The sequence below is a fragment of the Petaurus breviceps genome, unplaced genomic scaffold, assembly GCF_028583685.1.
Source record: "Petaurus breviceps papuanus isolate PSGF00001 unplaced genomic scaffold, PetGlider_PUasm1.0 90822, whole genome shotgun sequence".
NCBI lineage: Eukaryota > Metazoa > Chordata > Mammalia > Diprotodontia > Petauridae > Petaurus > Petaurus breviceps.
In genome coordinates this window covers 10032724-10048816 of record NW_027187351.1, presented here as the reverse complement: position 1 = coordinate 10048816, position 16093 = coordinate 10032724, and the positions used below count along the sequence as shown (strand labels likewise).

The 16093-nt window shown below is 36.5% G+C and overlaps 1 protein-coding gene across 1 annotated transcript in view; it reads left to right on the top strand.

Annotated features, from left to right (window-relative positions):
* COL21A1 (collagen type XXI alpha 1 chain) overlaps positions 1-16093 on the top strand; it is a 252989-nt gene that overhangs the window by 180251 nt on the left and 56645 nt on the right. The window contains exon 17 of the mRNA XM_069070650.1: positions 4741-4794. Within this exon, the coding sequence (XP_068926751.1) occupies positions 4741-4794 (54 nt within the window). The remainder of the gene's footprint in view (positions 1-4740; positions 4795-16093) is intronic.

Here is a 16093-nt window from a genome sequence, read left to right as displayed (position 1 = left end):
TCCTTCCTTCCTTCCTTCCTTCCTTCCTTCCTTCCTTCCTTCCTTCCAAGTTTTGTACAATCATAAATTAGCAATACCCACAAGTAGAGGAGGGAGATCATGACACAGTGGAAAAAGTAGAGGTTTTTCAGTCAGAAGATCTGGGTGTACATTCTGCCTCTGCCATTTGCTACTTATGTCATATGAAACATGCCATTTAATCTCCTTAGGCCTCGATTTCTTTGTGAGTAAAAATGAAGAGCTTAGAGCCTCAAATGTCCTTTCTGGCTCTAAATCTATGAGCCTACTTCTGAGGGGTGTGTGTGTGTGTGTGTGTGTGTGTGTGTGTGTGTGTGTGTGTGTATGTGTGTGTGTGTGTGTGTTTTAATTCTTAGAAAAGACATAATTTTGCCTTCAGAGAATTCAGTGTTAAGAGTTGCAACTGTAGGTAGAAGTGGCCAGAGCATGTTAATTGTTCAGTTAATTAATCATGACTAATAAATTAGGTACAAAATGAGTGAGTATGAGGCAATTGTTCCTTTATTACCTAAGGCCTTAATTCTTGCCAGGCTGCTTTAATTTCTCATTGGTCTAGATTTCTAAAAGCTTAGCTCTCAAATTTAATTTTTCCTGACAAGTGTTCTTATTGATTTATCCAAATTTGCTGTTATTTCCTTTTCTTTCATAGTTTCATCTTCATTCTTACAGAAGCATGAGAATGTCAGGAACTTTCCCCTTTTCTCCCACCAACCCAGTCATTTTACAGGAACGCATTATTCAGTTACCTCAGTCTCCAAACTTTCATACCATGTTTGTAAATAGAGCTGGACCAGATGGAATGTTTGGCTTCAATGGCATTTTATCATACTAGTGAACCATAAAGTATTCACCAAAAGGGGAAAACCCATTCCTGCATAATGTGATATGGTTGTTGTTGGATACAGTATGAATAAAAGGGCTTTTAAAAAATAATGCTTGCTTTGATAAGAAAAAAAAATTATTGGGCCTTACCAGTCTGGTTTACTGTTTACAATTCTTGTCTTGGTATTTGGGGGAGAACATGAAACTGTAAGGATGAAAGTGTTGAAATACAGTTCTGAAAATATTACCTTTGGGGCTTTTAAATTTTTTTTAATTTTTGTCTGATGAGTAAGCTTATTTCAAGAAGGGTACTTAATTTGAATAAATTTTTTCATAACCTTTTTTTTAAAATTTCTGTAACATAAGGTATTTTCAAGATAAAGTACCTTCATTTTTCTTTTTGTCTCCCCATGCTCTCTAGGGAAAACAAAAACAAAACAAATAGAATTTCTTTTGGCCTGCAACAAATATGGCATTAACTGTTTGCAGATAGGGTGGCATGCCACATCTCTGTTTTTTGCCAGTCAAATGAACAAATAAACATGATTTTTTTTGACTGTCATAGTTTGAAGAAGTTTTTATTGTATGTGGATTTTTGTTTGTTTGTCATTTTGTTTTTAAAGTCCCTCCTTTTCCTGAGGGTAGTTTTAATGGCTACAGTGATTCGTGAAACAAGGCTGATCAGTTCTCCATTCCAAATGAAATGCCCTAGACTAATTAGGGAATTCATTTTTGTTATTATATATATGACTGCAAGGTAAAAAGATGAAAAATAGCATGAATGCAGTGATTTGATCAAAATGAAAACAATAGTAACTATTTTAAAAGTATCATGTAGATTCCTTTACCTTTGCAATGTAACATAGCATTATTTATTACTGTTTCGAAAACCAGTCACATGCTACATAAACTATGTGCTTTGGTTTGGTCTATGAACTTTTTTTTTTTAAGTATTTTAGTAACTATTTAAATTTAATTGGTTTCTTTTGTACAACTATGTTGTCAGTCAGTCAACTAACATTCATTTATTACTTTTCGAGGGAATGAGAGCAATTGAGTCCAAATGATCTTGAAGGCAACTGAAGCAGGTTTTGTGGAGTGTTTGAAGCTTGGTTCTGCATCAAAGATGCCAAGGCCCTTGCATCAAAAATGCCACTTTATTCTGGGCCATCACCACTTGTCTTGATTTTTGTCTTCTTATTGGGCTTCAATGATTCTAAAAGAGAGAATGAGGCTGACAGCTTTGTGCAACATTACCTCACTTAAGTCCATTTCCAGTGGAAGTCAAGACATCGCCCATGATATCAGTCCTCTTTGAAAATGAAGGGCAAAAAATAACAACAGTAACAATTTATTACATTATGCCAAGCAATGTAGTTAGTGTTGGGAATGTAAATATAAGCAGAAAAAAAGACTGGCCCTGCCCTGGGGGAGCTTATATTTTAGTGGGGGAAGACAGAAGGAAGATAGTCCGGCACAGGTGCATTTTTTGTCACAGAGCTATTTTATTTTATTCATTTTGAAACATTCTGAGTAAGGCTTCATAATCTTTACCAGAGTGTCCAGTGGGTCCATGACACAAAAATATTAAAAGCCTCCTTCTTCATTTCCAGTTTTCTTATATCTTATTCCGCGGTATTTACTGTTCACTCCATTGACACTGGCCTCCTGGCTGTTCCACAAACAAGATACTCCATCTCTTCACTCTGGGTATTTTTGATGACTGTACCCCAAGTCTGGAACATTTTCCTTCCTCTGCTCCACCTACTCACTTCCTTATCTGCCTTTAAGTCCCATCTTTTCTGGAAGCCTTTTCCAAACCCTCTAAATCCTTCTTTTAATTATTTCCTATTTTTTTATTATATGTATAAATACAAATATAATATATACATATATGTGCATATATTATATATATTACTTGTATATATTCGTTTTCGTGTTGTCTTCCTCATTATATTGTGATTTCCTTGAGGACATGGGCAGTCTTTTGCCTCTTTTTGCATCTGCAGCACTTAGTATAGTATGTGGCACATAATAGGTACTTAATAAATGTTGATTGATTGACTTTTCTGGATAATTTAAGTGATAAGTCATCAATAGTTTAGTATCTAATTACAACAGCAGTGAGTAAATGAAAGTGATATTGTCTTAATAGGAAAAGAGATTGGACCTATGATTTCATAGATAGAGGGAACTCCTGGATAAGAAAACTCCACCAATGTAGGTCTTTCTTTGCAACCTAGAGTCTTAAAGAATTGCTTAAGTTAAGTGACTTACCCAGGATCACACAACTAGCATATGACAGAGGAATGACTTGAATCCAGGCCTTCTTGGAAATGAGAAATTTTCTATATGTTTTGTCATGACTCTCCCTTGGCATTCTTATTTAATTAACAATTAAAAAAATAGGGGCGGCCAGGTAGCACAGCGAGTAAGAGCACCGGCTCCAGTGTTGAGAAGACCGGGAGATCGAATCCTGGGCTCAGACACTCACCCAGAAATAACTGGCCGTGTAACCTTGAGCAAGTTACTTAGCCCCAATTGCTTAGGGGCGGCCAGGTGGCTCAGCGAGTAAGAGCACTGGCTCCAGTGTCGGGATGACCTGGAGATCGAATCCTGGGCTCAGACACTCACCCAGAAATAACTGGCCGTGTAACCTTGAGCAAGTTACTTAACCCCGATTGCTTAAAAAGAAAAAAAAAACAATTAAAAAAATAAAATGCTGTTTTGAGGAGCCACAGGAAATCAGGGCAAAGAAGAATAAACTTTGACAAATATGACATCTATAGTCAGCTGCTGATCATGAGGCCTTTCCTAACCCTTCCCCCATTTAATTTTATTGAAATCTCTTAGTTTTTTATGCATACTTTGAATTTACTTTTATATGTACTTGTCGTATCCCTTCAATAGAATGAAAACTCCCAAAAGATAGCCATGGTTTTCTGTTTTTTTTTTTTTTTATCCCACCCACTAGCACAATGTCTTGCTTTGTATACAACATAAGTGTTTTGTGCTTGTTGAATTTAGTTGAATTGATATAGTTGGTTTATCAGTCACCATATTATTAATTACCTGCTATGGGTTGGGCACTATACAAGGTGTTGGGAATACAAAGGTCAAGATAATCATAGTCCCTGTTCTCAAGGAATTTATGTTATTCCAGGGAGAAAAATAAAACAACAACAAAAATATGTGTTAAGTGTATTTAAAACATATTTAAAATAAATGCAGTATTGTTATTGTTGATCATCCTTCTATCTCAGAGAGGATCAATGACATCATAAGGGCGATGTCTTGACATGTGTGTGAATTAGGTTTAAGTGAGGCAGAGCTGTCTAAAGTCATCAACCTCATTCTCTTCTCCAGTGTCATCAGAGTCCAGTGGTGAGACATTTTGAGGTGAAGCCACTAAGTAGCTAGACGGGATCAGCAAAGGCCCCACGTTGAGTTAAGCATTATAGAAAACTATGGAGTCTAAGAGACTCCGTATGAGGAGGAGGAGCAGGATAGAGAACAGACTATATACAAGGAAATAAGAGAGAAGGAGTGTTGTGCATGAGGGACAGCAGACAGGCATGTGTCTAAAGGGGAATTATGTGTAATTAATTATAATATTTGTGATGTTTACATTGAAAACAAAGAGTGGCTCATTGTATTAATATTCAGAAATTTGAATATGGATAACCACAATTCCTCATCAATTAATTTTATTATCTGGTTTACTATAGGATATTAAATAGTCATTTGGATATTCAAAATGTCATTTTGTCATATTGCAAAAGTGTTTCAATGAAGATAATTCTAATAGACTTTAAAATACTGTCTCATTTGCTACTCTCTATTCCACATCATAAAGATAAAATAACTTTTCTATTTGTCTTTTGTCATATAATTTAAAAGGGAGAGACAGGACAGCAAGGTGCTCCAGGACCAGAAGGCCAGCGAGGAGAACCTGTGAGTACCTTAGAATTCAGCTATTGTATATCAACATTCTGTTGTTGCTGTTTTATTGTTTTATTGTATGACCTGGAATTTTGTGGTTATATAGTTTTGCTCTATTAAAATCAAATTTGTAGTATTTAATAAGTTATTTTTACAGTACTGTTTTCCCATTCAATAAATAAGTAATAAATAACAGATCATCTCATTTAACAACCAAAATGTGTTGAGAATTAGGTGATGTTATCAGTGTGGTGGTGTGAAAAGAACATTCAGTCAAATCACTTTAGCCTCTCACTGCTTTAATTTGTCTACCTGCAGAATGATGCAGTTGGATGAGATTATCTTTAAGGTTCCTTTAATTCTATGAATATGAATGTAGAGTACACAAAGTGCTAGATGAATGTTATCTTATTTAAAATTATTGATCAATAGTTCAAACATTCTTTGATCCTGTATTGCGTAGCCACTTGTCTCTCTCTTGATCATCATGTCAGGTGTAATTAGGGAAAAAGAAGAAATAATGACACTGCTTACTACCTGAAAGATTTTAATCTATTTACGAAAAAAAAAATATCTTCATTAAGATCACAGTGGAGCCAGGTCTTTCAGGGAGTAGAAAGAGCTTTATCCACTTAGTCATCTTTAAAAAACATACCAAAGCAGACTGCACAAGGTGTATTTGGGTACCAGTACATTTTACTGCAGGGTACTTGGACTGTAGTGGAAGGTTTACATAGGGGACTAGTAAAAGGTAAAGCTTGAAAATGTGGTTGGGGGTGGCCAGGTAGCACAGCAAGTAAGAGCACCGGCTCCAGTGTCGGGATGACCTAGAGATTGAATCCCGAGCTCAGACACTTAGCACCCACCCAGAAACACCTGGCCATGTAACCTTGAGCAAGTTACTTAACCCCAATTGCTTAGGGGCAGCCAGGTGGCTCAGCGAGTAAGAGCACTGGCTCCAGTGTCGGGATGACCTGGATCAAATCTGGGCTCAGATACTCAGCATCACACCCAGAAATAACTGGCCGTATAACCTTGAGCAAGTTACTTAACCCTGATTGCTTTAAAAAAAAAAAAAAGAAAGAAAAGAAAATGTGGGTTGGATTAGATTATGAGAAACCTTAAGGCCTTTTGAATTGGTTTTAACTTTATCCTATAAGCAACACAGAATTGTTAAGAGTTTTGGAGTTATGGGTGTGACTTGATGAAAGTGATACTTTAGGGAAATTCAAATATTGTCTATAGGAAGGATGAATTGTAGGAAGAAGAAATTAGGCTTGGAAACTAATTAAGAGGATATTGCAAAAGTCAAGCCTTTGGGCAAATGCACTGTAAGCTGGGCTGGTAGCAGTGGGAATGGGAAGGAAGGGATAGATTAAAGATTTGTTATGAAGGAAGAAATGGCAGAACTTGGAGAATAATGTTTTATAAGAGGGAGAAAGATGAATCAAAAATGCTGCCAACGTTTATAGCCTAGGAGAATGATGGCCCCTGTAGCAATGATGAGGAAGTTAGAAGGAAGAACTGTTGATTCAGAGGATGAAATGATGCATTTGGCTTAATACTTGTTAAGTCTGAGGTAAGAACAAGAAATCTAAATAGAAAAGTTCAGAACCCAGTTGAAGAATTTGTTGCTCCCAGATCCCCTCCCCTTTGCATTATTGCCTCCCAGGGTCAAAGAGTAATGGATTTATCTTAGTATTATATTTGAGCCTATATGATTCTAGCTTAAAACTATAGAGACCAAGCTTTCTATACATGCATACTTTTAATCCACATTCCTTTCCAACTACTCAAATGGATATATGAGTTCATTGATTTCTCTTGATATAAGAATTTATAATCACTTAGGCCACATCCATTCATGGTCTTGAAAGCCATTGATCCTCCCTAACCCCTTCTCAGCCCTCAATCTGTCTCAGATAGGTGAATGAATGAATGTAAAAACATTTATTAAATGGTTTTTGGGCTAAGCACATGGTAAACAAAACTTGTAAGTAATAAGCACAGGAGATAATATACTTGCAAGGAACTCTTCCCTGCCCTCAAAGAGCTTACATTACAAAAAGGGAAGATAAAATAAATAGAAGAGTAGTATCCAAGGGAGAATAAATTTGGATTTGGCAGTCTTTTTCATTATAGTGTCAATGATAAATAGTAGCATAATCCTGCATGTGCTCTGGCCAAGCAGTCAGTCAATAAGCATTTATTAAGTATCTGCTTTGTGCCAGACACTGTGCTAAATGCTAGAAATACAAAAAGATGTATGACAAACAAACAAATATGTACAAACAAGTTACAAAAAATGAAATAATTAAAAGAGGGAAGCCATTAGAATTAAGAGGGGAGAGGGGTTCAGAAAGACTTCGTGTAGAAGATGGAATTTTAGTTGGATCTTAAAGGCAACCAGGGAAAGGTAGTAGGTAGAGATGATGATGGACAGCATTCCAGGCATTGGAGATGACCAGGAAAAATGCCCAGACCTGAGGGATGGTTTGTTTGAGGAACAGCAAGGATTTCATTGTCACTGGATTGAAGAGTACATGCCATGGAGTTATGTGTAAAAAGACTGGAAAGATATGGGGGGATAGTTTAGATCATGGAAGGCTTTAAAAGGCAGAGAGGATTTTTGTATTTGATCCTACAGGTGATGGTGAACTACTGGCGTTTACTGAGTAGGGGAGGTTAATGGGGCCAAACTTGTCCTTTAGGAAAATTTCTTAGGGCAACTAGGTGGTACAGTGGATAGAACACCTGCCCTGGAGTCAGGAGGATATGAGTTCAAATATGACCTCAGATACTAGCTTTGTGACCCTGGGCAAACCACTTAACACCAATTGCCATAAAAGTATAAAAGAAAGGAAAATTACTTTAGTGCCTAAATGGAGGATGAATTAAAATGAGGAAAGACTTGATAGGCAGACCCATCTGCAGGGTATTGCAGTAGTCTAAGTTTGTTGGGGAAGGGGAACAGATTCCTCTTTCATTCCAGTAACAACACTGTTGACATGCTAACATGACAATGGCTTGGTTCATCTTTTGGCTTTCTTGACTTGGTACTGTTATGGTTTTTTGGTGGGCTATCTTTCTCCTTTTGGTGCCTGATGAATCCCATGACTCAGGCCCAGTAATAAAGGACCTTTATTTCTCCTCTCTATTGTCTGTACCTTGTATTCTTGAGATAGATGCTTATAATAATGCATTTTAAAATTTTTAATTAATTTTCTGGACTATTCTACATACTCACCAGCAGCCTTGCCTACCTTGATATTCCTGTGCCTTGAATCTGCTCTAATTAGTGAATTCCTGACCAGGATTGTCATTTCATAAGGAGATCAAGGTGAAGAGGTTTGCTCTGGAGACCCCAAAATACCAACATGCCAGGTCCTGCTGAATGAATGTGACTCAAGTCTTCTCTCAGCCAAAGAAAAGTAAAGTTTATTAAAAATTCACTTGTATCGGACACAGACTAAGTCTGTGCTAGGTCATTCTATGGTGCTGTCACATACATGGAGACAAGATGGGGTCTTATATATAGAAGGTCTGGGAGGAATCTAGGGGTGGTCTAGAGGAGGAGTTTGGGGAGGGTCTTCAGGAGGAGTTAATGAGGTCAAGGAGTGATTAAGGGTGGGAAGTGGAGTGATTAAGGGTGGGAAGTTGCTGGAGGCTACAGACAGTGGTGGGCTAGGACAGTTCAAGGGTAGATCACACTTTGATAGGCTCAAGGGTGGGAAGTCTAGTAACAGAGGGAGGGAAGTCTAGTAACAGAGGTTTGGGCCAGGCCACAATGTAAGGCTTATTGCCTCATGCAAATGCCTCATCAAATGAGATCCAGAGTCCAAGGGAGATTCCCAGAACCTGTACCTCAAGGACTCAAGCAGCGCTGGAGGGGGCTTCCAGAGCCCATACCTCATCAAAGGCATGCTTGTTTCACTTCCAGGTCAACTGACACTCCAAACTGCTATACTTTACCACCAGTAGGATTTTTTCCCTTCTCCCTTTCCAGTTCCCCTTTATAAAATTTTGTCCTCCTCTATTAGACTGTAAGCTTGAAAGTAGGAGTTATTTGGTTTTCATGTATTTCTATTCCTAGTACTTAGCACAGAGACTGGAACAGAGTAAGCACTTTATAAATGCTGACATTTTCTCAGTTTCTCTCCCTGTCTCTTTGTGTCTCTGTGTCTGTTAGCCTATCTTCCTCTCTTTCAAGCTTGAAAAGGTCCCAAATGTCTGGGAGCCTGGATCAGCCTCTATGCTCTAGGGTCTTTCACTCTAGTCCTTAACCAGCTTAACCCTTTTCCTACCATAGCATGAAGGACTGGAGCTCTGGACAGATAGGAGATGTTGGTATAGCTTTCCAGGTAATCCACATGAAGTAATAATTAAAGTTATAAGCATGTATGGGATCCCCAAGGGAGAAAGTAGAAGTAGCAAAGAGGTCTGAAATAAGAGTTAAGAATAATTTATGCTCAAAAATTTAATGAGCTAGGTTCATAGTTAAAGATTTAGTAAGACAGCTCATTTTAGAAAGAGGTGTTTACTAAATTGGTACATTAAGAACAGTTGGTACAAAAGTATCTTCCCCCCCCCCCAAAAAAAACCCCATCAGTGACACTGTCTTCTAGAAATGTATATAGATTCTAGGGAAAATTGGGCGATTCACAGCTCTTGGATACTGAAAGTCTTTTTTCTCCTACTTTTGGAGAGGCTCAAGAAATTCCTCATAGCCTTGGTATAGTTCTTTGTAGCTAGATTGAACCTAATCTGTATTTGGGCAGGACACCAATAGGGAGGTGGGTGGTCCAACATCCTTCAGACCTTTTGAAGCTTGTAAAGTCATCTTCTGATTAAAGGAAGGAGGGTGGGCAAAGGAGACCTGGCTAAGGCTGAAGCCAAACACTCCAGGTGGTTCTTTCTCAGAGGTGCGTTGGAAAGCAACACTGACTCTAATTTCTGGAATTTCATCTCTTCTCAACTCATTTGATAGCTTACAGTGATTTCCAGGGCTTTGCCAAGTTTCTTTGGCCTATCCAAACTCAATTCTTGTGTGTATTCCACTGCAGACAGCATTTTAGTCTAACATCTATGAGTGATTAAGATTTCTCACCTAGTTAAATCATCAGGACTAAAGGGTGTGGGGTGCTTTCAACCCTATACTTATGTTAATAGTTAATATAATTATGCAGATTGTGTACAACAGGAAAGTGATTATGTGATGAATTTAATCTTCTGCATTGACTTTTTTTGTGTTACAAATGTTCTGTTTGAGATACTTAGATAAGTATTGACTTTCATAATTTCATGTAATATTTTTCCTCAAAAATTTGAATAAAGTTGTGGAATACCTTCCAGTATGGATAATCTTGGAATCTAGAAAATGGTAAAGTGAAATCTTGCTAAAAAAAGAGAGATTTATTCTTTTTGAGCAGTTGGGAAATCTGTGAAGTCTCATCTTAAGCTCATCATTAATTACTAGGACTCCAGAAGTAGACTCTGGTGAAGGGAAGATGCCTGAAGGGATGAAGAGATGTGAATTTTCAGAATCTTAATAATTATTAAAGTAGGCCTTTCTGAGCTGTCAGAGATGAAGAGGAGACCGTCTTGAAAACTTGTAGTAGTTGCAATGAGGAGAAGAAAATTGGCTAGCATCCTCTAGGCCAGCTCAAAAGAGCCATTGTAACTCAGATCTTGATTTAGCTTGAACTTTTCTGTAATCTTCTTGGTGATTTCAAGATCATACTAATGGGTAATCACTCATTCAGTTATTATTATAGTGAATGATTTCTGGCTCTCTTTATCCATGATATCCTACACTAACAAGGCTTTTCAGTTATTTTTTCCTTTTGTTTTGATCAAGTTTTATTTTTTCCAGTTATCAAGAATTTGTATTTTCTCCCTTTACTTCCACATCCAAAGGAAAAAAATAACAGAGTAAGAAAACTCTCATAACAAATATACATCATCAAACAAAACCAATGACCACATTAGCCATGTTCAAAAAATCGTGTGTATCATTCCAAATATTTTGTTCATCCCCTTTCTGTCAAGAGGTGGGTAGTATTCTTTAATCATCAGTCCTCTAGAATCATGGTTAACCATTTCATTGATCAAGAAGCCTGCCTTACTATTCTATTCCTTGGTGGGTTCCAGCAAAGTCTAGCTGGGACAGAACTAGTGTTCTCTAGAATTCTCATGCAGATTTTGAAACCATGAAAACTCAAAATTCTTAATGATTCTCAGGGTTCCTTATTCAGAATACACTCACATGGCTAAACTTTACAAATTCATTCATGACACATTGTCAGTAGCTTTACCTTATTAAAATGTTGTTAGGTGTTAAAAGTTAGGTATAAAATTCTACAATGAGAGTAAAACAATAAATGTGCCTTTATTATCTCTTGGTTCACTATCAACATAATTTCTAGAGTTATAAGCCTTGGATTTAGTTGCAGTGTGCTCAGATAGCAGTTGGATTAGATGACCTCTGACATTCCTTCTGAATTTGATATTCTTTAATTCTTTCAATTGTATGCTAGCTATTCAGTCATTTATTTTATCTACTTTGTACATAGTTCTGTTCTATAGGCTGTTTGAAATATAGAGATGAATAAAGTGTTTTTCTGTCAACATGTCCACATATAAAAACCATAGAAGTTAAGATTTGATTAGGAGTTACAAGGAAAGTAGAAGTTTAGTAGAGAACTCTTATACTGTTGATGAGGAAAGCCTTCAGTTAAAAGCCAGTATTTGAGCTGGGCCTAAAAGGAGAGGAACAATTTCAGTAGATGGAAATGAGGGGTAGGGTTCTAGAAGTAATGAGCAGAAATTTGAAAGCTCAGAGAATGTTTAGGGGTTACTGGGTACCAATCTACTTTGGTTGAAACCTTTAGTGTAAGGACCAGAACCTTTACAGCTATCCTTAGTCTCACCAACTTTGGTCTCCTTTGAGAAATGGAAAATCAGTTTCTCTCTCTCTCTCTCTCTCTCTCTCTCTCTCTCTCTCTCTCTCATCATACAAAGTACATATGCATATTGTATTACACACATATACATCATATATAAATATTTTATATATAAAACATACATATTGCCTATGTGTATATCTATATGCAGATACATATATGAAGATATATACATATTTGTGTGTATATGTATGTATTACCCAACTTACTAGTGAGCTTTTTTTTTTTTATAAACATGTTTGTGAGTTATTTGAAGGTAAGAACACATTTCTCAAAAGAAACATAAATGGTGGTTAAATAACCAGGCTAGCCCAGTAAAACCTATTTAGTTTTCCTGAATGAGTGAAAAGAACTGGATTATGGCTTAGTTCTCCTGAAATGAATATATGTCAGTCTTGCTACTCTTGTGACCTTCTGCAAGTCATTTAAACTGCCTAGGCCTCAGTTTCCTCAGATATATAATGAGGGATTTGAACTTATTGGCTTCTGAGGTCCCTTCTGGTTTTATATCTGTGATCCTATAATGCTACCACATCAAGAGAATAATTAAGAATACAAAATTTATATTGTTGGGATGCAAATCTATCTCCTTGTATGTTATTTCTAAGCAAGATGGGGTTTTTTACATCATTTCTGAAAAACGTTGAAAACTAAAAATAACTTAAAATGCATCTGATTCATGTCATAAATTAAATGAACTTCCTCTGTTTCATGTGAATGATGGTGCTAAGTATTTATGATGAATGATTTGGCCACATGAAAATGTACATGGGAACCATATTTGCTTTATGATTTGGCAGCCAAAAAATTTATAGTGCTTTTTTTGGAAAGGCAGAAGCTCTGAAAAAAAAGTTTAAGCTAATTAAATACAGTTGATGGCAGCCTGATTATTTTGGCAGAGCTACAAAGGTGAAAACCTCTGCAGCTCATATTTAGAACAATAGCTGCATTGTGTCTAAATATGATTATCTTAATTTCAAATGCAATTATGTTTGGTTTTGAATTTTTGAGACTGATATTGGTCAGAAGGCCAGGAAATTATTCATTGATTAAACCAACTTACTTTACAATAATAAAGTCATTTTCCATTTGACTGCCATCCATGTAGCTTCAGCTGTCTAATAAGTAGCATTAGGAATATTGCAATTAATGAAAAAATTAAAAGCTTAAGTCATTTCTAATCATGTTCCTTGTTTAGGGATTATGCCTAAATCTTAATTTGACCTACTCATAAAAGAAAGGTATTTGTATAGCCAATTTTTTAAAATACATAGTTTATGTATCACAAGAAATAATAAGAAATGAAGTTTAAAAAGTGGGCATCACTAAGGACCCTAAAATTAATCACATTAATATATTAATATTATGCTAATATTCATCAGGATTTCCTTCTAGTAAGTCTTCCACACAGATGCACAGCTATGAACTATTCCTAAATGAATCATACTTTTAAAGACTGTTACTTAAAAGATTCCCCTATTCTCTTTGTTTACTTCTTCCAATGTTTTTGAGCTATTTAAGTCATGAAATTTTTCTTTATGTAGTAATTTAAATGTCTCCTGCTTCAGTAGTTGGAAGATCTCTGAATTCATTAGGATGGGTAAGTGTTCTGCTCCCACAGCACACTTTTCCATATCTCAGGGGTAACTCCCTCACCCCACCCCTAATATTTCAGCTCCCTTTTATGGACTGTCTTCTTTCATTGCAGTAATATGCTTTTTGAGAGCAGGGGGCTGTTTTTCTTTTTGTTCATATTTTTGTATTATCAGTGCTTAATACGGTGTCTGACATATATTAAACAATTTAAAAAGTTCTATATCTCTCCTCTTTTTCTCTTTCTCTTTCTCATTCTTTTAAGAGATGGTTTTAGGGGTGGCTAGGTGGCACAGTGAATAGAGCACCGGCCCTGGAGTCAGGAGGACCTAATTTCAAACGTGACCTCAGACACTTAACGCTTACTAGCTGTGTAACCTTGGGCAAGCCACTTAACCCCAGTTGCCCTGCCTTCCCTCCTCCAAAAAAGCAAAAACACCAAAACCAAAAAAACGAGAGATGATTTTAGAATGTATGCTTAAGAGTAGGGATTGTTTCTTTCTCTGTCTTTGTGTCCTTAATACCTAGCACAGTGCCTAGAACATATCAGGTGCTTAATAAATATTTGTTGATTTTCATGAGATGCCATGGCCAAAAAATCAATAACCTGGTGACTAGCTTTCTGACTATGACCCTATTCACATTTACATTTATATTCCAACAGTGGACATATAGTCTTTTACCAAGCCTTTACTTAAAACCTTTCACTTTCATACTGGTAGAACCTTTTGAATCCCTAATTTCTTCCAGGTCACAGTCAAACATTGAAGTAGAATCTTAGTATATAGGTAGGTAGGTAGGTAGATAGATAGATAGATAGATAGATAGATAGATAGATAGATAGATAGATAGATAGATAGATAGAATAAGTATTTATTAAGCAAACACTTAAGTATTTAATATGTGCCAGGCACTATGCTAACAGAAATCCTCATATTAGATTTTAATTCTCCAAATTGCCTATATGATTTTATTTATCATCATAACTATTGTACCTAGCATTCTTAAGGCAAGTGAATAAGATGGCGATCTTATTCACATCTGCATTAGTTTACTCCCACACTTTGCTAAAGCCAGTGCCAGCATGGTCCAATATGACAACAATCCTTACATAACTCAGCTATCTTTGGCACTCCATAAAATTTTTTTTCAAGCAAACTTTATATGCTGCCACAGTGCATCAGATAGTTCTGGGATTTCACCATCCTGGCACCAGTTGCAATGACTAGATCTTTGTGGACAAGAAGAAGCAGACAAAGGACTCTGGATCTGTATAGGTAAGTAAGGACCTAGTAGCAAAATATTTCATTCACTGCTTTACTCTTCAAATATTTGTTGTATTGCATTTCTCCTAATTCATTGTCATCTATACCCTTAAGGAATAAATATAACATGATGAGGACATGGGTTCTTGGATCCCACTATCATGTTTATTTTATTCATTTCCTCAAGCTTTGAAAAATTCTTACTGAGCCACAAGTTTATGCCTGCCTTCATAGTGTAATGTTAGCTGCTTAGAGAGGGTATTTAGGTCTCCCAGTTTTAATCATGCTTTGCTGCAGGGGGGAAGTCAGTGCTTTTGTTTAATTGTCTTTTCTTTAGTTCTGTCAATTTGCCATATGTTGTTTTATACAGGAGAAAGACATGGATGTAATTACTGGGAAGGTGTATATTGGATGTGTGTGTGTGTGGGGGGGGGGGGTTCCCTAATTTTTGACCACCCACATCCACTTGCTAGTAATTTGGTGACTTTACTTGGCTACCTGGTCATTGAGTTGAAACAAAAACTAGTTTGTAAGTCCGGCATCCAAAATATGCTTCTTTTAAAAAAAATTATGAAATTATGTTCCCATTTTGCAAATAAATAATACTTTTCCTTAATCTTACCTCAGGTGCAAGGGATGCTACAACTCCATTTTCCAATAGCACCAACATTAAGGATTTTATATAATGTTTCTTGAAGATGTGTAGTAGACTTCAAAATGGAAGATAAAAATGTTCCTCCATCTGCTATCAAAATGCATCTACTGCCAGCAGAGGAAGGCATTTTTATTCAGCATGATTTCAAATAAAGAAAGAATCCTTTGCTGAAATCCTACTTCAGTTTCTCATCATGAGGGTCACAGAGATGACTGAGTTCTCAAGGCCTATGCCAATGGGACACAAATTCTAGAAGGTCTTACCAAACTGGAAAGTTCTTGAGTAGTAAGAATATTGATAAGGGACTCTATGTCTAGCGAAGTTCAGAGAGGATTACGAAGGTCACTCATTTCAAGGAGTTGATGACATTTTTGGTCATAGTAATTCTCGAAAATCATGTTATAGAGAAGCTATGAAGACTGTTTAGTGGTGGGAGTACCCTTTCTAATGAAATGAACAGATTCTTGAAGTAATAACTCATATGTGAATAACTTTATATGACAAAATTATGTGTCACCCCTTTTTTTTTTGGATGACATCTGAGATTTCATTGACATACATTATTTTCATCGAGGAAATGCTTATCAATGCAGATAAGCATTGCAACTTATAGTCTTGGAAAATTCTTTGGGAATCCCGAGCTGTTAAGGGACTTGCCTGTAGTCCCACAGCCAGTATGTCAGAAGCTCTACTGGAACCACAGTCTTTTTTTACTCCAACAATAGCTCTCTGACAACTATGTCATGCTATTCTTCCTCAATTTCTATATAAATAATTTGCTACAGTTTAGGATAGGAGAAACAGTGAAACCAAATAATGTTCTCTGTGCTACAACA